At 38.8% G+C, this 27,509-nt stretch overlaps 1 protein-coding gene across 2 annotated transcripts; it reads left to right on the top strand.

The window, feature by feature from the left end:
* Nucleotides 1-355: 355 nt before the first annotated feature.
* mapk14b (mitogen-activated protein kinase 14b) lies at nt 356-27,509 on the top strand. 2 transcript variants are annotated; one of them, XM_053484151.1, is made up of 12 exons: nt 356-771; nt 7,972-8,101; nt 11,132-11,190; nt 16,306-16,417; nt 18,342-18,371; nt 18,673-18,720; nt 18,891-19,005; nt 19,421-19,492; nt 21,740-21,819; nt 24,846-24,924; nt 25,017-25,190; nt 25,400-27,509. In XM_053484151.1, the coding sequence occupies exons 1-12, from the start codon at nt 653-655 to the stop codon at nt 25,465-25,467; spliced, it is 1,086 nt and encodes a 361-aa protein (XP_053340126.1). In that variant the 5' UTR covers nt 356-652; the 3' UTR covers nt 25,468-27,509. The 2 variants fall into 2 exon arrangements, with proteins under 2 accessions (XP_053340126.1, XP_053340127.1); XM_053484152.1 differs by lacking the exon at nt 21,740-21,819 and adding an exon at nt 21,048-21,127.

Below are 27,509 nucleotides of genomic sequence, written 5' to 3'. Positions count from 1 at the left end.
TCATCTGAAATATGAGCCATGTAGAATATTCAAATAACTAATATTTACTACTTTGAAAAAGTATTTTATAATACCTATTTTGTAGAGGATGAGAATAATGTACTATTAAAACCACATAAAAGAAAATATTGAATATTCACTCACATGACGTGTTAAAGGTAATTTAATGGAAATATAAAATTAATATATTGCATCGGTTTATCGCTATAAAGTATTATTTAACACTTTGTTCTGTGAATGATTACCGCTGTATGTAGAACCGAATTCTCGCCTAACCTGATTTGTTGAAAACGGTGACGCATGGTATGAATCGCTTGGCTTTTGAACGCTGCACCGAATCAGGAAGGCTCTCCAACAGCAAACAGCTCACTCTAAGAAGAGGCACGCGCGGCCACCTGGCAGGCGGAGAAGCGCGATCGGGAGCGCGAGAGAAGCGCGCGACCACAAACTGCACCTGCAGCAGAGACTCGTGCACAGATAGTGATTTTTGGAGATTTGTTGTTGTTGTTGTTTTTATCTTGTTGTTTTTATCCGAGCGCTCGGTTCGGGAAGCGAAAGCCAGCGGAGGGAGCAGGAGGGGGAGCAGAAGTTTTTTCAGCCGGACTGAGCTCGCGCTGTTGGGAGAGGAAGGGGGGGCCGAGGATCGACAGGAATGTCCCAGAAGGAGAGACCCGCTTTCTACAGACAGGAGCTTAATAAAACCATATGGGAGGTACCTGAGAGGTACCAGAACCTCGCTCCGGTCGGCTCCGGCGCGTATGGATCTGTGTGGTAAATATGCTTTTGTTTATGTGCTTGTTTATTTGTTGCACAACTGAGAGCTCGTGAAGTCTTTAGTATGCGCGTGCACACATAACTTGCCCAAAGTTACTCCAGGGCAGGATTTTACACTTGATTATGAAATCACACCCAAATTTCACCCATTGCATCGTTTGCATAATCATGCATTCACGCATCAGCATTCATATATTCCTCTTCATGTCTTTTTTTTTTTTTTTTTTACGCATGCATGCATGCCTCCAGATCCTGGAATCTGTTCCTCCCTCTGAATAGTAGCTCTTTTGTTTACAGGAAACATGCACAAGTTTTGTTTTGTTTTTATTACTGTAAGACCACTTTGCCACGCTTAACTACTTACCAGCTTTGTGTGTCTCATTTGTTGAAATAAGGTGGACCTTTTTTTTTTCTTTTTTAACTCAAGACACATGCTAGTGTGTTCTTGGTGGACAGGATGATGTCACCCAGCGTGTCTCTGACTCACACTTCCAGGATTAGGTGGTCTCCTCACTGGATTCTGCTTCAGTGACTCATGCCTGATGGGGGCTTCCGAGTCCTCAGGGATGTGTGTGATTTTATTACCAGGCCAAAAAAAAGAAAAGATATTTGAGACTGTGAGGGCAGGTCTCTTATTTGTGACCTCTCTCCAGCAGAATCTGTAATCATGTGCTGGGAATGTCATCTGGGGGAGTTATCCTCTATCGTATTAATGCAGCTCTTTTTTACAGAGCTGCCAAGATGGTGTAGAAACCCTGAGTCACACTATTGCCACGTATTAGGTCTAAATTTTCTCTCTTACTTTAAAGTGTCTATATCTTTAGGAAGGCAATGGGACAGAAGATCAAAAATCAAAAACAATGATCTTATAATCATTTAATTGGTAAAACTTTATATATTCTATACCACAACGTTGTTGAATTATCTTATTGGACTCATCAGCAAGAATAATGAAGGACAGACTATTTAAAGCTGCTGTAGCATAACTTACTCACTCACTCATCTTCTATACCACTTCATCCTGTATTTATGGTCACGGGGGGTGTATCCCAGGAGGTATAGGGCATGAGACGGAGTACACCCTGGACATGGTGCCAATCTATTGCAGGGCGCACAAACACACACTCACTCACACACTAAGGGCAATTTGGGAACGCCAATTAGCCTAATCTGCATGTCTTTGGACTGTGGGAGGAAACCCACGAAGCATGGGGAGAACTTGCAAACTCCATGCACACAGACGGGAATTGAGCCCGGCCAGGTATCGAACCCGGACCCTGGAGGTGCATGGTGACGCTGCTAATCACTGCACCACCGTGTCGCCTGTAGCATAACTGATAATAGTATCTAACCATGCACAACATTTATTTTTACTATAAACTACAGAAAATAAAGAAAATGTTTAATAATTGGCAAATTGCTGTGATATAAGTGGAATAAAATGTTTCAGGTCATGAATTTATTGGAAAATAATAATCTTCAGGGTTTTCTCCTCATGTTTCATATCATACAACACATACCCCGTGTTGTTAATTAGTTTCTTATAGAAGCCTGGTTTTGTTTTGTAGTGCATTGCGTTTATTAGAACCAAGGCTTGTTGTTCGGGCCTAGAAATAGGCTCCGCCTCCAACCGTAAGACCTCTCCCTTCCAAGCTTTCTTCCTATTGCCATCTCGGGGAGTTTTTCCTTGCCATTGACTTGCTCATCAGGGACAGTCTGATCATCACAATTGATACATATTTTCTCACACGTTTATTATTTATTTCCCTCATTTTAATTTGATTATTTAAAGCTTCTTGACGATAATGACCATTGTTAAAAACACTATATAAATGACATTCAATTTAATTGAACAGTAACACAGCACACTTTAAGTGCAGTTTGACCTTGGGGAATTCATTTTGTTTATTGCTCCTAGCAAGGCGGGAAAGTCTGCAACGAAGCTGCTGTTTAGGGGTGGCACCTAGGTCAGATATCAGGAATCTGTCCTGTCCCACTTGTCCAAAGTGTCAAACTTCGATTAGAATCGTAGGAGTGTCTTGTTCCAGCGTGTACAGAGAATAAATAGATCATAAATAGATGCCATATAAGTGTCAGCTTGTTAAAATCAGTCTTTATGGCTGAGGTTAAATGATGGAGTCCTTTCACTGCTCGAGCTTTGTAGTCTTCAGGAAGCCACCTGCTGAATAATGCCAAAAACTTCTTATAAACCCACAAGGGTAAATGTTTGCGGTTCCAGTAACATGTGCGCTTCTGTTCTCATTTCGCCCTCTTGTCAGTGGGCAAAGGTGTGGTTTAGTGTGGTATGCTTTGCATGGCTCCATCTCCAGTTGAGTTGAAAAGGAAAATTCTGTGCCGTTGTGCGTATTTTCATTCGGGCGTGCAGAATCTTGGTGGAAATCAGACACAGGTCGAGGGCAAAGTGCTGCCGTGACACGCTTTCCACTTCCTGAATGCTGTAAAGCTTCTGGAATGTTTTCCAAATGCAGATGTAGGAAAGGTGAGCGCACGTACAGGTGTGTGTGTGTGTGTGTTGTGTCTAAAGGGCTGGGTTAAAATGTAATTGATTCAAACAAGAAGCATTACTGTTTCTTCATGTGTGTGAATCACTGAGAACATTTCCTGACGTAGAACCCTCATGCCAGGATGCTTTAAGCATTCTCCAGTGCTGAGTGTTTGCACTATTCAACCACAGTCTTTCTGGATCTGGCCCCATCGGACAGGAAATTTAGCATTAATGCTAATCGCGTTTGGACCAGCTGGATGAATTTTACAGGAACTTCAGAGGACTTTTGATTTTGTTCTTTTTTTTTGTTGTTTGTTTGTTTGTTTTTTTGCATTTTGTAATCAGCTGAGACGGTCTATCGTTCAAAGTTCTCCGTGGACTTATTTGCATGGCTGTCTTTTCAGGAGCGCTGCCGCACAGGAGCTGGAACAATAATTCCTGTTGGGTTGCTTACATACATTGATCGACTATTACAGTGCACAAAGCTGGTCCTGGATCTTGCATAAAACCTTGGCTACTCAGTAATGTGTAACAAGGTCTCCAGTGCTTAGATAAGGAAACAGGAGCTGTCCGTCAAGCCGTGGTGGTTTCCAGAGTTTCACAATCTTTAATCTGAGTCACAGTTTCCAAACTGTTTTGTGCACAGATGGTATATGTCATTGCCTGGCGTGTCTAACTGACGAAAATCTTTGGACAGTGTTTTAACAGCCCAGGCTTTGTGTCGAGCATGCTCATGCTTTTAAAGTAATTGTGCCCGAGTGGGATTTGGCTGTGCAGGGAGGCTGATCTGAGTCATGTATATTCTTATATAAGGTGTAAAGAGGAAGGTAGAGCAGCAGAATAAGACACTGCTGAAACCTTAGGTACAGAATCTAAAAACTTAATACATTTAAGCACTTCATGCTGCAAGTGGACGAACATGTGCTTGCTGATGCACTACACTTTACACACTTGAGGAAGTCCGTTACAGGAAAATAACTACCCATGATGAGTGTGATGTGGCCTAATATGAAACCGATTCATTACTACCACCCTGAAGATGATTATTTTCCAACAATACACTTCATGAAACGAGCTATTTCTTTCACATCACAGCAACCTGGAAACAATTACAACTGCTGTGTTAAAGAATGATCTTTCATATACCATTTTTGTTTATAATTGTGTTTAAAGATGACAGCAGTGAACAAATGTGACTGTTAACATTCCAGCCGAAATATCGCCAATCCTGCATTGTGGCATCCTTCAAACCCTTTCAGTTTCACTCCTGTTTCAAATGTGATGTTCCAGTGTCTGTGGTTTTAAATGGAGACTAGCTAAAGCTTCTTATGGCCCTGTCTGGAAGTGCACTTTTTCAGTCAATCAGAATGTATCTCAACCCTCATATAAATAAATATCATAACGATCTGACTAATTATGCATTATGTTATGTGGACTTGTGCATCACAAGCATACAAGCGCCTTGTTGTTATGGCTTCCTGTGGTTTAATTGCCAGTGCTTTCTCTTGTTATCCTTTAATTTTTTATTATTAATTTATTTTTATTAAATAAGTTTCAGTGTGAATGACCATGTGGTAGAGTGTATTCTTTAAGGACTGCTGTGCCTATTGTCTTCTCCGTCTGTACAAGCTTGGCCTAGTTACACTTCCTGGAATCCTTATTGACTTCGCCAGAGCATAGTGCTATTGTACCCGTCAAGGCATTGTTCCCAAAGATCACGCATGATTAGCTTTGCGTGGATTCCACACACAATTAGATTTCTGAGCATTCAATTTCTACTAGTTGTTTTGGAAAGTAGATGGTAAAAAATGTAAAATGGACTAAACCAGAGAAAATAACAATTATAAGAATATTTTAAGTTAAATCCACTTCGTATTCTTAATTTCTTTTCCAAGTTTTTTTTTTTCTTAGTACTTTCATGGTAATTTCCTACAAAACTCCCGAAAGTGTTTATAAATAAATCTCTCAAAACTAGGCTAAAGCATTGAAGCCTAGAGATGGAGGGAAAAATGATTATGAATCGCGATTCTTAAGTGTGGCTCCTGTGACCGGAATAGGCTGGTTTTAATTTTGATCGGCCATGATCGGTGATTACACAAGCAGCCTCAAAAAATAAGCGATTCTGTGCCGAGTGCATGAGCTTCCAAGTGATGCAACAGAAACGCATTTTTATAGCATTGTCAAAAGTCGCACGCCTTAAAAAGCCTCTGATCGGTCTTCTTCTCCAAACCCTGCAAGCAAATTAGTCTTGAAACCCATTCATTACACATGCTTAGACCAGTCTCAAAACCCCTCGAGTGCAAATTAGTCATGAGACTTGCGCATATTAGAAGCCGCGTACGACCGCATGCTCACAACTCAACATGTGTTCGAGTTGTGATTTCAGATTATGGTGGATGACATAACAAAGATACACGCTGCTCAGTAAAGATGCAGCTTTTTGTTTAGTTTAACTTTAAGTTAAATTTCAGACTCTTGTACTTGAAGTTATTTTGCATTGATTAAATGCTGCGCTTGATTTGTAAGTGAGAAAATGAATATTAGTAGCTTTGTTTAAATTCTCATGTTCAATTCAGTTGTGAAGCTGTAAGGTAAAGCTAAAGTATAAAACTTTTAAGTAATGATTAAACGCTTTTGTGGGATTAAAATTGTAACAAAATCTGTAAATAAATGATATAGAATCGGAATAATTAAAAAAATTATGCTACAGAATTTCAGTACAATTCAAATCGGCACCTATGTATCGTGATACCGTATCAGGTGGCTTCCACTACTTAAGCCAAGTATGAAGTAAGGTTTTGCGGTTTCATGGTTTTTCTGTTAGCGACTAATGCTAAAAGTACTTAGTCATAGTGAAATTGCAACTATGTAAGAGTCATAAATTAGTGATTTTTCGACACATCTGAAAGAAATGTTGATACTCCTGTGAGAAATATCTCATTTTCCATACAGTTCAGCATTCACTTTGTCGATGTTCTAGAATTTTCTGGACTTCTAGTAAGGCAAATTTGTTTAGTCAGCGGCAATGCTTTCAGCTTAAGACTAATTGTGAGGATGTATTGACAGGATGTATTTATTTGCTTGTCCTGATTTGTGGCAGATTTTAAATGTGTTTTAAATTCTCACGATTTGTTTTCTGGTAATGTTTTGTTGACACTTTTTTGATTGGCACTAGAGAAATAATTAGCTTTACACTTTGTGCTTATTTCTACATTGCCTAGCAACAGTCTACTCACTTTTAATTAAATGGCTGTTTAGTTTTAAAGCACCGAAATCTGCACAACATGTGCTAAGCTAGATGACGGGCAACTCAGCTAATATTTAAACAATGTTTCTTTTCGTGCTACACAATTAATCAGATAAAAATCCAAATTACATTATGGACCTGTGCAGTTATTTAATAGCAGAAGGCTGTAGTTTATTACAGCAAATATACACATAGTCGGGAATTTATGTCAAGTTTGTCAATAATTGAATTTTATATATATATATAATTAATTTGAGGTGATACATTTTTTCAAACATCCTCTTAAGGATTTTTTTGCCATTAGTTTGGGTACATTGTTTAAATACAAAATGGTACATTTTAATAATTACATATTGCAGTTTAAAATATAATCACAGTTTGTAGAAAAATAATGTAAATGTGATTTCTTTTTTTTTTTTTTTTCCTTTTTTTCTCCTCAATCAAATCGTTTAGCTCTAGTTTTGGTTGTTGACTATTTTACCAAGTTTCTTGTTTTTATCTCAAATTCAAATTTTTTAAATCTTATTTGTCTCATACACAGTCATACACAATACGAAATGTATCTGACAGTGACTTTGTTTTTTTAGAAGTTAATCCTCCGGTTAGCTCATTTTGATAGGAATAGAGTATTACGCTATGTGTACAAATTATGCCACATGTACAGTTCAGACGGGAATCACAAGGAGTCTCTGTATCACGATACCTAGGTATATCCTGTGGTCAATATCCCTATATAATATCAGGTATATCCCTATCTTCAATTTGTATTGTCATTGTGTATGTACCAAGATTTTATTAGTACCCAGAACGGATACCCAGAATCGGTGTTAATTAAATTTTATTCATTCTAAACAAACTTAGCAAATAATTTAATCCTACTACACACTATGCTGTGTGAATAATTTAGAGTGCACCACCTGTAGGATTATAGAGGAACAGCAACATTTTTACCATTTCAAATGCAAACATATAAAAATGAAAAATGTATTTTCAAGCTTTTTAAGATTTTAGAGGCAGTGTGTTTGAATTTACACAAAAAAATAATTGTGATGAATATCTAAATCGATTCCTCACCTGTTTCTAATGTATTGTATATTAAGAGTCCTTGACAGGTGTAGTTGCATTCCTGTGGTGTTTTAAGTGTGAGCTAAATCATATGAAACGGTGTAGCGTTCCAGTGGTTTAAATTTTCAGTTTAAGGGTTCCCATCAGTTATAATATGTGCACTAAGTTCCTTTAGTGTTAAGGTTCTCTCCATATGTCCTAAAATAACCCTGATGTACTGTCTTTAGCTGTTTTAAACAACTTTACCTTTTAGACCTGACTCATCTTTTGTCCCTGCCCTCCCAGAGTAATCACAAAGTCCTCAGTGTGCTGCATGAATTTATTTGCTTGTCCTGATTTGTGACAGATAAGGCCGGTAACATTGTGTTCTTTTCTGCAGCTCGTCGTATGACGTAAAGACGGGCCTGAAGGTCGCCGTGAAGAAGCTGTCTCGACCTTTCCAGTCCATCATCCACGCCAAGCGCACCTACCGAGAGCTACGGCTGCTCAAGCACATGAAACATGAGAATGTGAGTTTTACTACTCGGCACCATTACACGAGTGCAAACATGACAAGGCCAGAACAATCCCCACAGAGTTAAAAATAGTAGTAGTAGTTCAGGTGCATGTGCTTAAAAAAGAAAAAAAAAAAAAAAACTCTCGCAAATAGACTCTTCTTGCTTTCGTTTGCTCCATGGCTATGAGTATTCTCACACATCTCTAAAATGTGTACTGCACTTCTGTCACGGTGATCTAAGCCTCATCTTATGTTCTCACATAGACCACTGCACGAGTGTCGCCTTCCTTTTACCACACCCACAAAACCAGCTAAACACAAACATCCTCTAAGGGAGCCTGAACACCCCCGGCTCGTGCGTGGCATGCATTTCTTATGCAACATTATTGATTGCTATCTCACTTTTGCAGATTGTGTATGTGAGTGTATCTGAGATGTGTGTGCCAGGGTTCATTACATATTGTTAAACAATTATTATATGTTGTCTAAGAGATATATGGCTTAATGGGAATAACAGATTATAATTTACATTTGTAGGGTCAAGATTATGGACAACTTTTATAAAATTTAATGCAAATAAATCTATAAGCAGAACATATTAACAACTGCACAAGTTTTGTTAATCATCCTTCAGGCAATTTTGTAGAAGATGTTACTATAGAAATCATAAAGAGAGTAAAAGTGTCAGAGCTACTCCTGACCATTTCCGGACTAATCAGAAGGAAAGAATTCAACAGAACTGTGGTGTCATCCGTATTGTTATTTTAGCACATAACATACAAAGCTACCTGGATTTTGTGCACTGTGGTATTTGGGACTTTCCTCAAAAAGTCTGAGTAATGACACACGATCAACAGCAACTCAAAGTAGGACAAAGACTACATGCAGAAGCTGTGATGCATAAAATTAGGCAATCAGCCAACGTTGAAGTTTTGAAGCTCTTCTTGAGTGCTTCTCTGCTTAGTTTCCTTGCATATATAAAAACAAGTACCCCCCCCCCCCCATTACAGTACGGTATTATTGTGTGGGTGAAACACTGTGGTGGGCCTCTGCCACACTCACACACACACTCATGCAGGCTTAACACACTGCCATTTCCTGCCTGTTTCTTTCTTTTTTTTTTTTTTTTTTTGATCATGTTTGTGATATTTGCCTGCTGATACACCTCGAATCACTGAACATGTAACAAAAACAATAAAAAAAAAATCCCCCATTCTCAAGAATTCTCTAATGCCTGGCAGCTAATCCACCCCTGACCTAATTGCTGCTCAACATTCTAGTTTGACATGAATGGTGTAACGTGAGCAGAGGCATCATTGTACAGCAGCTCAGTGATTCAGAGAGTCACGTAGAGGTCATGGAGAGGGGTTCCCGATCGTGTCCGGCCCAGAAAAGCTTAGGACGACTCATGGGGTGACGATGCATCACAGCTGCAGTTAAGAGGGTGATCTCAGAGGCGGTCTGCCAACTGACCTCTGCAGTGCATCTCAACAGAGTGAAACTCTAATGTATATTAGATTACTTACATGTAAAATGAAATATTTTAAGTCTGTTTATGTTTTAATTTAAATGACTACAGATTACAGATCGTGTGGCACAGCTGAGGTGTTATCGAAGACCAGGTTGCTTTGATAGCAGCATTCTTCTCGTTTGTATTGTTGGGCGAGTTGCCTGGCCAGGCAAATACAGTAGTATCATGGTCAGCAAACTAGCTAGTGGTAGTTTTGGCACGGTGGGCAGATGTTTCAAGTTTGAGTATATTACTATAATATTGCCGCAACAATATTTTGAGGTACTAGACTGTACTTAGTATCTGGACCGAGTGACAGTTCTATCTGGATGAAACAGAAACGAAAGCGCAACACAGCATGGCATATTTAAAAATAAAAAGGAAAGTAGATTATTAAAACCGAAACTTTAAAGATGAACGGACAGATCCATATATTTTTATTCTTCCTGCAGAAATTTTAAAACTCATTTGTTACGGAAACATGGGGCTAATAAAAAGCAGTTATGTGAAGCGCCATTATGAGATAAAACACGGGTCGTTTGAGCAAACGTATCTGTCCTTTCTCATCCATTTATAGCCAAGCAGCGTGCAGATTAATGTTCACCAAAAATTGTTTAAAGATTGTTGTTTCTATTCCATACTAATTCACGTTTAACATAGTAGCTGAAATTGACAATGAATATTATTGAAATGCTATAGGTTTTTTAAATTTATTAAATTTTATAGACTTTAGACAATGACTGCATATATAGCGAATCCTAACACAAACATGAAATGACCTTAGCTTTGAGAAAATGTTATTCACCAGACCTTCTTAAATTTTATAACAGAAGCTTTACATTTTGAATAAAATAACAAATTAAAATATGTGCAAAACCTATTTTTTTTCTATCGACATGCACTGTACAGTACATGGAAGAATGTGATCCTAAAGTGAGAAAGATATTTTTTATCACAGTGTTTATTTTTTCCACAGGAGATTAATAGTGTCTGATCCAACAGTGCTAACTCTGCTCTGTGGCCTCCGGTGGTTGTTACTCAGGGGTGCCTGTCTGCATCAGGAAAATAGATTTACACTTTACACCAAATGGTTTAAAACAACATAATTTAAGCATTTACGATTTTGGAATGAAATCCCTGAGCAGGTGGGCAGCGGACAGATTTTAAAGGCTAAGGATGAAAGAAAGCTAGATTAAGCTTTTGTCTTTTTTTTTTTTTACCTTCAATATCATACCATGCACTTTTTCACATTTTCCTAACACACTTAATTTCTGTGGTTAGAGAATATATTTTGCCCAAAAGGTATACAAATTTTTGCATTCGACAAGTCTGTTTTTAATGCTATCAACAAAGATAATAAGAACATCATAGTGCCTAATAATTGCATTGAAGCCCATTCTTTTTAAATGCAAATTTCCAAATACGCACTTTGTGCGAGACTTGTTTGTTCTTTCTAGCATTTGCTTCTTAAACGCAGGCTGCTTACAGACTGATTTGCATTGTCTGAACTTTTGAACGTCATGTTTCTTTCAGGTTATTGGCCTGTTGGATGTGTTCACACCTGCCACCACGCTCGAGGAATTCACAGATGTGTGAGTAAATGGTTGCTAATTCTTTCTTTTATTTCATCAGCCTCTGACACAAAACCAAAGCTCTATCGAAAAACACAGCATTTTAGTAATGTATGATGATAATAGTGCTGTTGTGGCACTGTACTATAGTGACAGTTTATTGCATCGACCATGATGAGGGTGCCTGCATACTTTTATTATCAGTGCTTCAGTTCACCAACCTTGAACAGTACAGACAGATGGTAGGAAAAAAAGGAGGAAACTACAACAGTGGATTTAAAATAAAGCAGTGAATATTTAATTGAAGTGTTCACTTTCAGCTTTAATTTAAGGGTTAAAAAAAAAAAAAAGATTTTTCAATAGGCTCAAAAATAATAGGACAACTGACAATTTCTTTGTTGCATCTCGACAATTTAAGGAGACAAAAAGGTCTGGAGTTGATTCCGGTTAACGCGCTGACAAAATAGGAATGCACCAGTGAGGCCTGGAAGTAAAGTGGAGGATCTCTTACATAGGTGAACAAAATCCACTTCACTATATAAAGACCTATCGGCACTCTGGAGGAGGTAGGAGTATCATTATCAAAGTTGATAATCAGGGTATGCCCTCATGAATTTAAATACAGAAGGTTTACATCAACATGCAAACCTGGCAGCACTGAAGAATAGAAAGACTAGATTGCAAAAAAAAGATTTTTTTTTAAACAGAACTAGTTATACCAAGTTCTGATAAAAAAAGAGAAGAAGGGCGCATGTTTCAAAGCAGACCACATCATCATAATTAAACATAGCAGAGGCAGTGTACTGTATTATGTCAGTGGAAGTGGGTCACTGAGGTATATTGGTGATGTAATCGCTGATAGAAATAGCGTAATGAATTCTGAAATACAACAACAAAATGGGAGAAGAACAAACAAGCAGAAACTAGAGGTAGCTGCAATAAAGGCATGGCACAGCAGCTCAAGGTGGGAAACTCAGCTCATGACAGGTGTGGCTCAGTGGTTATGGCATCGGACTACGGTTCGAATGATCCCAGGTTCAAATCCAATGACTACCAAGTTGCCACTGTGCTTAAGCCAAATGCCATAAATGTGAACTCGGCATTCGGTGACGTTTATAGGTTCCAGACTTCAGGCTGTCAATGACTGCTAAGGATTTGCATCCAAATATAAAACTAATCCCAGTATTTATAATTGTTAGTTTGTCCAATTTCCTTTTGAGCCTGTGAAAATGGAAAGACCGTAAAAAAGAAAATGGCTGTAATTTCCGAATGGTTAATGTAATTTAACCGTCATTGTCATTAATCGTCTTGAATTGCTTTATTTCAAATCCATTGTGGTGTTGTACAAAGGAACTGAAAACTGCATCTTTGTCCAAATCCTTTTGCCCTGACTGTATGTGGTGTATGTGCTACTATGCATGCACGCACTTTAGCTGGGCACACTTTTTAAAAATATTTTTTTAGGTCAACTTTGTATCTGTTTCTGGCACTTGTGCAATCTTGTGCAGTCGTGTTCTTTGCTTGACTTTTCTTTCTTGCTTCGAGAGTTAGATCTGTTTCTGTAAATCTCCTACATAACATTGTCTAATGAATGCTGCAGAGTCAGACATGAGGCAGCGTGCAAAGCAGGTTGATTGTAGTGTGTGTGTGTGTGCGTGCATGTCTGTGCGTGTGCGCGTGCGCACTTGGTTACCAGGCAGAGCGGTTTGAGAGGAGGTCTGTTTTTGTTGGGAAGACGAATCACAGATGATGGGATATCTCTTCTCGATTGGCTGCTTCTCTTTTTAGCGAGTGTGTATCTCTGTGTCTCTGCCTGTGCATGCCTGGTCAACATGCTCTTATGACACCTTACAACACACACACACACGCATTTAACTCAGCTGTGAAAAAATGCATTAGCAACACTTTCATGTGCTCGTTGAGAGCATGCATGCTGGGGCCCCTTCTCTCCTTCGCTGTTTAGATCAGACAATGTGTGTGTGTGTGTGTAAGTGTATGACCATCTGAAGGGATTAGAGCGCACACGTGCTGGGAATATCCACAGTTCCTATGGCAACAGGCTTTCGCCCCTTTATGTGTATTTTTTGAATGTGCAATAACCTTCAGCTCTCTAAACCTGCTGCACAGAGACCGTGCGTCAGAAAGCGAGGGAACAAGGTGAACAGGCAGCATTTTTTTCACCAGACAGTGAAGTATGGGACGATAATAAGCGACACGTACTACGCCAAGGTACTAAGGGCCAGGTGTTTGAGCTGGAGGAAGCGCAGATTAGAGGACGCAGTTTTACTCATCGTTCCTCGCTTGCTTTGTTGTTCTTGAGGATTTCCTCCTGGTATTGCTTCACGGTTTTTAAAGTGCAGATGTTGTGAAAATCTGTAAAGGAGTACTAGCAATACAGGAACCGTGCAATAACCCGCTGACAAAACAGGAAGTGATCCAAATCACAAATTGGTACATATTGTATGTATTTTGGGATCGTACACACGCGCATTCCCAGCGTTGATGATGATTATTTAAAAATCTAAACGAAAAGTTCCGTAATGATCTGGCACAAGGGGCAGATACGTTTTATTTAGTTCCTGAAACAAACTCTGGAGGAAGATTGTTTTGTCATAGCGCATCCAACTTTTCTAAGGATTTCTACTCGCTGGATTTCTCTCAGGATGGCACTGAGGGCGCAGGTCAGCAGTAAGAGAGCCATTTATCTCGGGTTCCACGACCTCCGATAATGACTCAACAGATTTCCGCTTACCATTCCAACAATAACGTGCTGACCCAACAGGCTGCCGCGTTTGACTCATTTCAAAAAAGATATTGAGAATGCTTCCCATTTGTTGAAGGGGAAGCTGAGGAATGATAATTGCAACTGCGTTAGGAGTATTAATAGCTATTGTGTTTAGGCAACAGGCTGTGAGAAGACAACATGAGGCATGACTTTCGGAATAAAATGTTTTTCTTTGCATTCTTTGTATCTACATAAATGCCTGAAAATGCAAACGCACGTAGTATAGTTCTCTATTATTTCTCCTGGATATTTTCCTCCTTGAATTGCATCGAGTGTAAAAGAAGATAGAAGAACAACCCGAACTTGTTACTTGATTCAAGCAACATTAGAGCTAGCTATGTGACCGTGTTAAACGTGACGAACCAAAAGCTGCCCGGTTTGCCTTTTACCTTTTTTTTTTTTTTTTTTTTTGTTTATTTAAAAAAGGCATGCTTTCCCCCTAAACCTTAGCCCTGCTGTCTCCTGGGATGGTGGGAAAATTCCTGGCAGGGACTATGGGAAACTCCTACGTGGGAATTTATTAAGAATTTCCTCAGTGCACCAAGGCGCTTAGATTTTCTATTTTTATAGATACTGTTCTCATTATTCTCTGTGCATTGGGACTGCTGACCAGGGTAGTGCCAGGGCAGTTTGCCCGTTTTCCTTTCAGTTCAGTAGGGTGAAGGGTATTTGACAACATGACCACGCACACGCCACACAAAATAAGAGACAAGAGTCACAGTGTGGAGTTGTGGCTGGCTGTGCAGTGAGCGCAGCCACTGAGGTCTCAGGATTGCTGTTGAAATGCAAAAACGTGCACGCACAAGCATGCACGCGACTATGCTGGACTTTCGCACCGTTCCGCTTCCACGAGTGTTAAACCATGGCGACAGGGATAAGAATACTCCAAGAGGGCCAAAGGGGATACGTCCCAAGCTTAATTTAGCTGGACTGCAACCCGTTAATGGAAAACAATGTTGCAGTGTGTGCTTGCAGAAGCTTACAGAGAGGCTTTCAGCAGGAAAGCATTCCTTACTTGTTTAGGTTATAGCTCAGAGTTTGTATTACTTCCCTGGAAATGTTTCGAGTGATTCTTATCACAGCACAGCACTCTTGGCACCACGTTGGCGGCTGGCCAGACATGTTCCCGCTTCGCCTCTGATCGGCCCTGCCGTGCGCCAATCAAATCATCATCCTGCCTCCTTTTTGCTATATTTGTAGGAGCGTCCTGAACACGAGGATATTTCCTGATATTGTTGCCTGTATACAAATCGCACAATTCACAATCCGAGACCTTGTGACAACACAAGCCTGATCACTAAATCGGACTTTCTCGGTAAAATAAACATGAGAACTGTCTCAGGCCGGAGTTTTGTACAGACATAAAACTTTAAAAAGACAAAGTTTGAGATCACTTGCAGATTTTTTTCTGCAAGGGATACTGGGGATTTCAAAACTATGAAATAACACAAATGGAATTGGATAATGATGCAACAACAACAACAACAACAGTCAGTTGTTATTTCCAGACACAGAGGTCCAAACACAGAGGCCTTTCTGGAATAGTTCTAGAAAACCCATCAAGCACCATGATAAAACTGGCCCTAATGAAGACCCTTCCAGGAAAGCAAGACCAAAACATACCTTTGCTGCAAAGGAGAAGTTAATTTAGAGTCACCAGCCTCAGAAATCACCGATTAACAACCAGCACCTCAGATTAGAGAATTATTGTTATGAAGTCTTTACAGGTCATGAGTAGCAGATACATCTCAACATTAACAGTTCAAAAGAGAACTGGATCAAACAGTGATATCTGATTTTCATTTGTTTACGGCATCCCATATATTTACTTATAAGAGCCTTATTATAACTAACAAAAATGATAGAACTAAATTCTATCATCTATTGATATCAGTTGCTGTGCATGACCGTAAATAAAGTTGATTTCTTCTCAGTCTCCTCTGACGTCTCTTATCTCTGTTCTTGGTTTTTGTCATAGAGGGGCTCATGATGGAACATCACTGTCACTTAAAATGTTCATCAAATGAAAAATATTGCAACATATATAGCAGGTTTAACCCACCCCACAAAAATAAATTTGTGCCGAGAGATTCTGGTCTAAAATCATGTAGTGTTCAGTACATTCAGCGTTATTGCTGCATAAGGGTTTTGTTTTATCTAACACGTTGAATGTGACATTTTGTGCCACGCCAGCAAGCCACAACTCAACCAAAACCTGAAATTAAGTCATTTGAATGTAAAGGAGGTGAAGAAGTCACTGTTCTCACCTGTTATTAACTGTTTGTTAACCCCAGCTCAGTGGGTGTCATTGGTCTGTCATGGAGTCATAGTTGTTTCTCTTGAATCCGCAGATACCTGGTGACTCACTTAATGGGCGCCGACCTCAACAACATCGTCAAATGCCAGAAGCTGACAGACGACCATGTGCAGTTCCTCATCTATCAGATTTTGCGTGGCCTAAAGGTCAGTTTCTCTTCCTTAACTTGCCAGTAAGTGTGTGTAGTAACCCATGAGCATGTCATTCATCTTAAACTTTCAAGAAAAGATTGTATAATTTTTAATTAAATCATTTCAAAACTATGAGGGGCGTTCAAGTCAAACTGGGACTTTTGATTGTGCAGAATAACAGAACAGTTATGAGAGTAAAAACTAGGTTTTTCCCTGCTACACGACTGAAACGCTGGCCTCCCAGGAACTTATTTAATAGCTCAAACTTAGGAAATTGATCAGGACTATAGGAGAACATTTGGCAATAACTCCCAGCCGATTTACTGTAATGTGCATTGATTTTCAAGGATAAGGCAATAAGTTCCACTCACTGATTGATCAAAGGAACGGGAATGTCATTCAAGGACATACTGCCTTCTTCAAAACATTTGCACTATTCACGTTTTACTCCGGCTAAATCTAATCACTGTGCTGTGATTCAAGTCTTCTGTAAAAGTCAATTAGTTGTACACCTTCATTCATGAGATTTCATCACACGTCCCAGGATAAATTGAACATCCCTTGTAAAGCTACAAAACTCTTCAGGAGCTATCTAGACCATAATTTTGTTTTATTGAATGAAATTTTCCATAAAACACTCGTTCATTAGCCTTTTAGCCTTTTTTTTTTTTTTTTTTTAGATCTCTACTAGACTCTCAGGATAAGTTTACTGGCCCCCTCTGGGTTTTGCTGAATAAAACGCATTATAACGTTTACATTTCTTTTCATCAACATTTCTTTTTTTTATATTCAAGAGTTAGACTAAATAAAGTTTATTACTGTTATTCACTCTCGGTAGTAAGGCTATAATCGCTGCTAGGTGCTTAAGAGAGAAAGTGCGCATCAACTTCTAAAATTATGTATTTTATTTTTTGTTTAATCTTTTTTTTTTTTTACTCCAGTCTAATTCCAAGGTTAACCTAGCACAGACAAAACTGATGAGCGGAACATTTCTGTGCATGGTTTGTCATGCACATGATGCAGCACTTTTAACCGTGTCACATTAAGTGTTCAGTGAGGTTTGATACATCCCACCACAGCGTACTTTATCCTTATTTTTGTCTAAGTTATTGAGTACTATAGCCTACAAACGTCTAAGTCTTTAGTTTTAGTGTTTCCTTTTTATTTTTTATATATATATATATATATATATATATATATATATATATATATATTTTTAACATTAAAAGATCTATTTAACCAAGGACTGTCTGGTAGGTTAAAGTTTAACTAGCTCAAAAAGAGCTTCCTGTTAACAGCCATATGCCAGCACTTATCTAGGGCATGGGCTAATTTATACATCTTCCGTTTTAGTAAAATGGTTCACTCAAATCCTAATAAAGACAGTTACAATACATACAAAATTAACGATTGATGCATATTGGATTTTGTATAATTGCATTAAAAGGTATCTTTTTGTTTGCGGTGCGTGTATGTTTTCCCTGCTAAAGTTAAGGTATGGTTAATTGTATAGTACACAATTAAATGAGTTTTAATTCCACCCTCGTGACACATAATAGTGCATTCTGGTTGCGATGAATGGAGATGAAAGCCAATTTTCCAGTGCCAGGATATTGTTTAGTCTGTCTTTAAGCAAACAAAATTCAATTTCCTGATAATAATTTCCTATTTAAGAAGATAACATGGCAGTCAGGACATATTTAGTCTAATGCAAGCACAAGCAATTTTAACTTCAGTTCAGTTCAGAAAAACATTGTCGTGCATTATGCTCTGTTCATTTTACTGTATAATGAACTGCCTTTCCATTGTCTCCCTAGCCACCAACATTAGATGATTAATAAATCTGAGGTTAAAGGATGGCTAGGATTTGAACTTGCTACCTTATCTGAAATTTACTGATTTTGGCTATTTTCTCTCTCTCTCTCTCTCTCTCTTTTAGTACATCCATTCAGCAGACATCATCCACAGAGTAAGTAAACACTTTGTTTTTCTTTTTCTCCCAGTACCTGTTGTGTTTCTGTTCTTTTGATAATCATTAAAAAAAAAAGCACAGATTGTTCCAGAAAGCTGCGTGCTCTAGTGTAATATTCACTTCACGACTATGTTGGCTTTTGTCATTATTTCGGTGCGGTGATTTTATTGCCGGCTGTGCCACAGCCAGGTGCACTGGGTTGTTGAAATGCTCCTGGCATGGCTGACTCTGTAAACAGGGCTTTATGATCCATAAGTATGGTAATGATGAGTGCACTGTTTTGACTATTTTTCTGCAGGACCTGAAGCCCAGTAACCTAGCTGTAAATGAAGATTGTGAGCTTAAGGTCAGTAGGCACGGGTTAACTTGGCATGCTTTACTAGTTATTGTTTGTTGTGTGCAGTAACCAGAGTTTATAATGCAGCAAACAGATGATGGCATGAGATCTAATTAGATGTACTGATAAGAACATGATATTTTTTCGGTTAATTCGCTTGCTTTGCATTTTATGCCCAGATTCTGGACTTTGGCCTGGCGAGACATACGGATGATGAGATGACGGGCTATGTGGCCACGCGATGGTACCGTGCACCTGAGATCATGCTCAACTGGATGCATTATAATATGACAGGTTTTGAGCTTTCTGTTTCTTTCTTCTTTTTTTACCGGATCCAAGAAAGCTATAGTAATCCACACAGGTCAGCCATAACATAAAAAAATAAACAAAAACATATGCACACACATCGTGTAGGTCCTCTTTGTGCTTTGTGTGATCTATGAAATTTGTGAACATTTTGAATGCTTTGTAAACCATTCCTGAACTTTTTCTGCACTTTCCAGGTGTTATTGTAACAGTAGTTTTAATGTGATGTCTGATCAGTGTATAAAGGGGAGGATTGTGGTTTAATGCCATGCTTTAGTTTAGAGACTGTTATTACATAATCTAAAGTGTTATTGATACTCTGAGCTGAGTGTGCTTAGGACAAGTACAGCAGATGTCTAGAAGATTGCTGGTGGTATAAATGATTTGTGTTTTGTCTTTGCAGTGGACATCTGGTCTGTGGGCTGCATCATGGCCGAGCTTCTCACTGGACGGACCCTGTTTCCTGGCACTGATCGTATCCTTCCAAACTTCCTTTTTTACAAACCTGCCTGCATTTGGGGGAAAAAGCTGCTACTGAGACGCTAATTGATCTTTTGGCTGCCAAGACGTCACTTGCACAGATGAGGGCTTGTTTTTTTTCCCCCCCACATATAAATGCTGCCGGGATCTGTGATTTTCTTTCTCTTTTTTTTTTCCCCTAAGGGCAGTATAATGACTTCTATAGAACACAATTTAGAGGGATATAATAACCCAGATGCCCACAGCTCTGTTTCCAGGGACTGCTTTAAAATTTGCCACAACCCCCTTATAATACTCCGTTTATTGCCCTGAGGAGAGAATAAGAAAACGAACCTAATTCCTTGCAGTAACTCACTGGGCCTGTTTTGCTTTAGAACAGTATGAACCCTGCATGTACTTTTGTACACACACTCCCAGGCTTACCTTGAAACCAGTCCACACATGCCACGCCAGGACTATCAACACATAGCACTAAGCTCCTTATAATATCAATCTGGCTTTTGGAACAAATACAAAAATACACACCCAAAAGGGTGTTTTTATGTTATCTTTTTTTTTTAAGATCATGTGGGAGAGTGCTTCTACTTGACCTGAGCCTAGGTATGCGCTCAAAGCCTTTAAATGTGTGGGGTTTTTTTCTTTGCATTTTCAGTCTTGGGTTTGGATTTGTGTACCTGTATGTGTTTCTGTCTGTGTGTTTATGCAACCGGTTGTAAATTCCTGAAACAAGTTACACCCTAGTAATTGATAGTTATGCACTCTGAACTACTGTGTGTTTGCACAGATGATGCATTTAAATCTCATTCCATGAATTACCTGCTGTTTCCATGGATTTGAAACAAGGAACATACAAGTCCAGTCAGAACTTTCACAACATGCAAGACGATCTCCCGTCCTCGTTTTGTCCATTTGTTTGCATTTTCTGTGTTGACTTAGCTTGGAGACTAATTGTGTGCATGGCTACTTATCCACTTAATTTCATCATGATCATCCAACCACTGTTTATCACTTTATCACTTTTCCTTTTCCCGTTCTGTCTCTTAAAAAGACATGGCTAATCGTATCCGCTCCATCAGAGCACCTGCTTGTAAAGAATGCTTCTGGAAATGTTGCTTCCGACGATCTTTGACATTCAGCCCTAATATTACTCACATCACGTGCATCACCCGATTACAGCCTTGCATCACCTTTGTTATGAAATGACTTCCTGCTTCTAATGTTATTTTTTTACAAAGAGAGTTTTTTGCTTGTCTTTGGATTCACACTAATGTGTTCATGTAGTTTTGGATTAACCCACCACTGCAACAAAACAAAGGCTTTGCTCTTGCTTTGTTCACCAACAACCTGTGGATTATGAATTATAATATTATACCATGACGTATCGCTTGTGTGTTATCTTTTTGTCTTTATTATTAGGTCCTTTCTTACTTTGCAGTAGGTATCAAATAATTGGAGCGCACTTCATTCAGTTTTGTTTCTGCAACTGTTTCCCTTCCCACCTTTCCATAGCCATTCTTGCATTTTTTTTTCCTTTATGTTGCTCTTTGAAGATATTGATCAGTTGAAGCTTATCATGCTGCTCGTCGGAACCCCAGGGCCCGAGCTCTTGATGAAAATATCTTCGGAGTCTGTGAGTTTTCAGTTATGCCTTAGTGTGACTCCTCTTTTCTCTGACGGCTTGGCGTTTTGCTCTCAGCGTGTTGCTTTCGCTCCAGCCAGCCACGCTTCATTGCCTCAGTGCTTGTGCAGCATCGACCCCCACCCTTTTATTTCCTCGCTGAGCATGAATCACTGTTGTCTCTTAGTCGGGTCATCTAATTGCTAGGTAGTGTGTTGGCCGTACTGACACACGTGGGCTTGGATCGCTGTTGTCTGAGGTTTCAAAATTCTGCACTCACAACACTGCCTTAGGGCTAGTAATTGTAATTGAGCCTGATGTGCTGATCTGCAGCATCCTTCTCTTGTTTCTCATCAGCATCACATATTCTTGCTATCTCTGATTGTTTTCCAACAACCAAATGTTTTGTGTCTGTGTGTTTGCATGTGTGTGTTAATTTCACGTTCATACAACATCTTGCTCAATGTTTACTTTCTGCATAATCACGTTAGTGTTGAAACATGTTCCTCTTCTCCCCAACCTGGCACAAAACACCCAAACACATACACTGATGTGTTTTGCCATGGACAGTGTCTCACTTGTTGTTGCATTGCCATTGTAAGCCCCTTGACCTGGGTGCCTAAGATATAAACCAGCTCCAGCAGATAATGCGCCTGACTGGAACTCCTCCAGCCTCACTAATAAGCAGGATGCCCAGCCATGAGGTGAGAAAGAACCGTTACAGTCTGTCAGGGCTGTACCAGTGCTCCCTAATCCTTTATAGTAAACTTGGTGTAAGGTAAGGAGGAATAGAGCGAGGAACATGTTATTACCAAGTGACAGAAAAGCTGTGATAGTACACAGTACAAACCAACAGCATTAATAATGCACTAATAATGTTAGAAATATGTTTGAACTTTTTCTTGTTCCTGGGCAGAAAGTGTTGTTCCATAAATGCTGAATGTGTAAAGTAAATAAAAAATGTTTTTTTTTTTTCTTTTTAACCTTTGCTTTTGTTACCTTGCTATTAAAATTTTACTCATTAATAAAATATACCGGTTTTCTAGAATATTCCAGGTAGATTCAGTGCCGAGTAGCAGGTAGTGAGTTTTCTAGAATATTCCAAATAGGATAAGTGCAGAGTAGCAGGCGCTAAGTTTTTTAGAATATTCCAAGTAGTAGCAGGCGCTAAGTTTTCTAGAATATTCCAAGTAGTAGCAGGCGCTAAGTTTTCTAGAATATTCCAAGTAGTAGCAGGCGCTAAGTTTTCTAGAATATTCCAAGTAGATTCAGTGCCGAGTAGCTAATAGAGAGTTTTCTAGAATATTACAAGTAGTTGCAGTGCCGAGTAGCTAATAGAGAGTTTTCTAGAATATTTCAGGTAGATTCAGTGCTAAGTAGCAGATAGAAATTCTAGAACTTTCTAGAAATATGAACATATACATATATGCACAGGCCAGTCAGGTGCTTGCTCAGTCCATTGTTATTTCAAGACTGGACTACTGCAACTCACTCCTGGCAGTTCTGCCTTTGGGCACCATTCGTTTTCTGCAGCCCACCCAGAATGCGGTTACACAGCTTATTTTCAACCTTTCTTAGTTCTTCCACACCACCCCACTTCTCTGCTCAATTCTCTGGCTTCTTGTAGCTGCCCCCATCAAAATAAAAATAAAAAATAAAAAACACTGATGCTCGTCTAAAAAGCTAAAAATGGCCCAGCACCCACCTACCTCTAATCACTTCTCACACTCCACACAGCACCACGTTCTTTCCAATCCTCCAGCTCTGCTCGAATGGTTCCATCATCTCTCAGATATCAGGGAAGACGTGCCTTCTATTCTTGCACCTAGGTGGTGGAATGAACTTCCTCTAGATGCCCATACACTGGCAGTTACATAGCACTAAGCTGGCAATCATTAAGCGACGACTATAGACCTATTTATTTTCTATCCAACAGTGTTTGGCTAATGGTATTTCTATTTAGTAACCTAGTAAACCTGTGTAAGGATATATTGCATGAGGAAACCTTCAAAGCACTTGTAAGTCGCTTTAGATAATGATGTTTGCCAAATCCTGTAAATGTAACTGTAGCTGCCTGAGTAAACGCATCTGAGTTTATCAGAGATGGCATCGAGGAGATGCAAGCATTCTCCAGACGCATTCTGCTATGTATGTGGGCAATTTAAAAGACCAGAGCGAAAACGTACTCTGTGATAGCATCTGTGTAAATTCTGCAAGACATATTTTTGCGTGGTGGAATTATCCAGGGCATGTATAACGAAAACATGATAGGAGACTATGTATATTCGGGGGCTGATGCTGTACGTTAAAGTGACTTATATTACAGGGGCAAGTCTTGAAAAATACTCGCTTCCAAACATTTTTGTTAATTTCTTTATACCTTTAAAAAAAAATATGTAAATTTTGATTCATAAATAGTTTTATTCCCACCTTATGTATATGAAGATTTTTACAGAAAAAATAAGTTAATTTCTAAATTTTATTATCCAGGTCATAAAAGCAAAGTTTGAAGCAAGTAATGGCCAGTTTCTGTACTTTTAAAACATAAGCACTTAAGAAGTAACTTATACTATCCTGGAACAAAATCTGTGTTACAAAGTGTAAACCATGAGTGTTTTCCTGTGTATTTCTTTTACAAAACATGTCTTGCATAAGCCTACTCGAAAAGTAATCCTACTTGTATAGCTAAAACCTATAACTGAAATGGATGAATTGGGATTATGTGTCATGAGGAGATTGAGCAGACGCCACGGGTAACTCTGAACACAATGCTGCCACCACCATGCTTCACTTTTGGCATGTTTTCAGCATGATGGACAGTGTTTGTTTTTCTTACTGACCCACTCTTTAACCAGTCACTGACAGCATAACTGAATTCATGCTACCAAACATAACAGAAAGTGGGATTTAGTGGTATTGAGGGGAAAAACCTAAAATAATCTCAATGTTCTGTAAAACACACTTGTTTTTCTGTTACTTTTTTGCACAATAAACAGAAAAATGTTGCTCATGCCAAAAAAGTTCTATCCTGATGAAATGCTTTGAGCATGTAAACAAACATCTTACCAGATCAGTATCCATGTAAAAAGTTAATTTAGGATCTCTAATCAGAATGATTTTAATCGGAAAGAAGAATCATTGTCTGTGTAAACATAGCCAGTAATCACCTTACTCAGTAAAAAAAATAAAAAAAACCTTTATTTAAAAATTACTTTATGATCGTGGCCTTGACATCACATTGTTTGTTAGCATTCTCTACTGTTTTATTATTTTTTTTTGTGTTTTATGTTTATCCCGTTTTATCCTTTATCCTCCAGTCACCCCACCCCCTTCTCTCCTGCCTTCTGTCTGCTTTTTGTCTGCAATGCAGCTCTGACCCAGTTCCTATCAGACGTTTAGTGGAGGGTTTGCCAAGACACACCGGTTGTAAAACACTAGTGTGCACTGATTACGCTGCTTATCTTTTTAGCATGACTTAAAGTAAAAAAAAGAATAATTAAATATTAAAGTGTAATTAGCAGTATTTATGAAACACCCAGGTTGGCAAAAAAAGGTAAAAATAATTGCCAGTTACATTTATTTTCACTTTAAATAATTATTTTACATGACCTCATTTCCAGTGATGACACCTGTCTGTGGTTTGGAGTTTTGCTAATTTCAGCTTGAAGTTAAAACTAACTTCCTAACTTTATAGATCTAAAAGAATTCTTGTCGTCTCCTCCCCCAACAGGCCAGAAACTACATCAATTCTTTGCCGCACATGCCAAAGAGGAACTTCGCAGATGTATTCATAGGTGCCAACCCATTAGGTATTATAACTTTTTTTTTTTTAATGTAATTTCTAAACTTCTAAACTGAAAGATGACTCTCACAATAATATTTGTAACCATATTTCTTTCAGCTGTGGACTTGCTGGAGAAGATGCTGGTTTTGGACACGGATACACGGATCACAGCGTCAGAGGCGCTGGCGCACCCGTACTTCGCGCAGTACCACGATCCAGACGACGAGCCTGAAGCTGAGCCGTACGACCAGAGCTTCGAAAGCCGAGAGCTAGACATCGAAGAGTGGAAGAGTAAGAAATGATCAAATAAAATGTAGAAATTGGATCTGGATTTGTAATATTTTTACTGATTGGAGCAATGTCATAATGACAGTTGTACAACCCAGTGTCATGGTCATTGATGTAAGCCAATGTCACAGTATTTGCTTAGATCTTCAGATAATAAACAAAATGTGTAAGTGCTGGAATTGGTATAAAAGCAAATTTCTATTTGTCCTCAGGGCTGACATATGAGGAAGTCCTCAGCTTTGAGCCCCCAGTGTTTGATGGAGATGAGATGGAGTCATGAGTCTTTTCTTGCTTCCTGGAGCGACAGATGCTGCCTCATAACCACCTTTCAAACTGAAAAAAACCACATGCACACACCAAACACATACACAGCATGACATTAAAGGAACAGTCTGACCAAAACCGTTAATGCTCCCCATGAATGGACGCTGTGGCCTTAGTGTAGGACCTTGCTCACCAGGGGCCATCGGCTTCCGTTAGTAGTTTAGGATTATTACTGTCGCTTGGTCACACTGCTCCTTTAAAAGTGCCTGTGCCATTATTCAATACTGGTTTCCTAATCATCAAAGACTATTTACAGGTGGAGAACACACACACATGCCTCCACTATGGACACTGAGAATGTAGAGTATTACTGAGTAATATTTTTTTTCTCTGTTGCTGTTATTGGCTCTGTTTTCTTTCTATCGGTTTTCACTTTTTAACTGTCATTTTAAAATGATAGTCTAATTTTCATAAGAAATATTATTATTTAAATGTAAAGTTTGGGGCGGGAGGGGGAGAGGCGAAGGAGTCATATCTGTGTAGTTACAACAATTTTTGTCACAAAAAAACACATCCCCACTTTCGGCCGGTACAGTAACAATGGCCATGCAGCATTCTTAAACGAGACACGGTAGTGTTTTTAGAGCTGTAAATAAAACATTATGATTCTGTTTTTTTTGTGTGTGTAAATAAATGAGATTGTGTCGGAGTGTTAGTTTTAAAGGAGATCCATCTGCTGTTGTTCATCCAGGAAAGGAATCAATCAGTGAATGTAAAATAGACTGTGGGATTTGAGGGATGAGCTCATTAAGAGTCTGTGCATCAACACAGTCCCTTTATCGCTTAAGCAGCATAGGATTCTGGATGGTCCATGTTTTTGCTCCTTACCAGCTCCAGCCCTCTAAATTACGCTCATTTTGAGCTGGAATGGATAGTAGTTTGGATAACACCATGCAACTGCTACAATATACTTTGTTCTTCCAAATTCTAGAAAGTAGTGCTTGATAAGCAAAAGAATGTCTGGCTTCCTTCTTACTCACAGGCTGCAGGTTGATTGTGGGATTTAATTTTTTTCTATTTATAAATATGAAAATTTACCACATTCAAGTTGCATCATACATTTGTTTCAGGTACCATCCTTAAATGAAATGTGCACCTGCCATCTGTCTTACAGCCTGGCTGTTTGGCCTTTTTTTTTTTTGTGCTGTATCATATTTATTTATATTGTTTTTCATAATGTGGAATTTAAACAGAACACTGCTCGGTCAGTCAAATGGGTAAACAACACTGTGCCAAGTGTTTAGCAGAGTCACTATAGTGCAATCGTAACTCTGGGTGTCCTGTAACGTTAAATCTTTGCCAGGATGCTTTTAATAAAAAAATAAAAAAATAAAAAAAGCAGCTCGATTATTCTCATTTGCTGTTTTTTTTTTTTAAACAGGTCTCGGTGCTGCTCGAGACTGTCAATCTGAGCCAAAATCTGTGTGTGATCCAATTTAAGCACAGAAGACCAAACTCCAATAATGTGGGTACATCCTAACCCCTGTACTACTTCTACTGAATAGGACGAGACAGAAATACAGAAATACATACATACTATACCTGCATACATGCGAGTGTCATACTTTTAGATATTCCAGTTAATGGGGCTTGGGACACAGACTTTCTGATTTTCTTTCCTTTTCTTTTCTGAACACAGTAAACCGTGCCAGCATCTAACTTATTATATTAGTAATATTTGTTAAGATTATTTTGAGTGTGTTTTCCATGGTGTATATTCTGAATTTAATTTTAGCAAGATTCTGTTTTAAGCATGATTAGCAATGCGTGAGGGAATTTAAGGCTGTTTTTGTATGTTTACAATAATTCATTAAAAATCACCAAAGTGGTCAGTCACACACCAGGTTATCCAAACTGTGTTGTTTTCATGTGGTCTCTTTGTAATTACAAAAGGAAAGACACGGAGTCCTTTTGTACCACTTGGCTAATCCATCAGTGCAAGCAGCTAACAACCTGTAAACCACTGGTAGTACAATAAAGGCGATTATTATTTTTCAA

This window comes from Clarias gariepinus, chromosome 23 (genome assembly GCF_024256425.1).
Source record: "Clarias gariepinus isolate MV-2021 ecotype Netherlands chromosome 23, CGAR_prim_01v2, whole genome shotgun sequence".
Classification (NCBI taxonomy): Eukaryota; Metazoa; Chordata; class Actinopteri; order Siluriformes; family Clariidae; genus Clarias; species Clarias gariepinus.
Note: the sequence above shows the minus strand (reverse complement) of the source record. Positions and strands in the feature narration are given on the sequence as shown.

Coding starts and splice junctions, on each gene's coding strand:
- mapk14b (XM_053484151.1), top strand. CDS start 653: ATGTCCCAGAAGGAGAGACCCGCTTTCTACAGACAGGAGCTTAATAAA. Junction 19,493..21,739: donor CCTGTTTCCTGGCACTGATC/GTATCCTTCCAA, acceptor TGGGTGCCTAAG/ATATAAACCAGCTCCAGCAG. Junction 21,820..24,845: donor GCAGGATGCCCAGCCATGAG/GTGAGAAAGAAC, acceptor CTCCCCCAACAG/GCCAGAAACTACATCAATTC.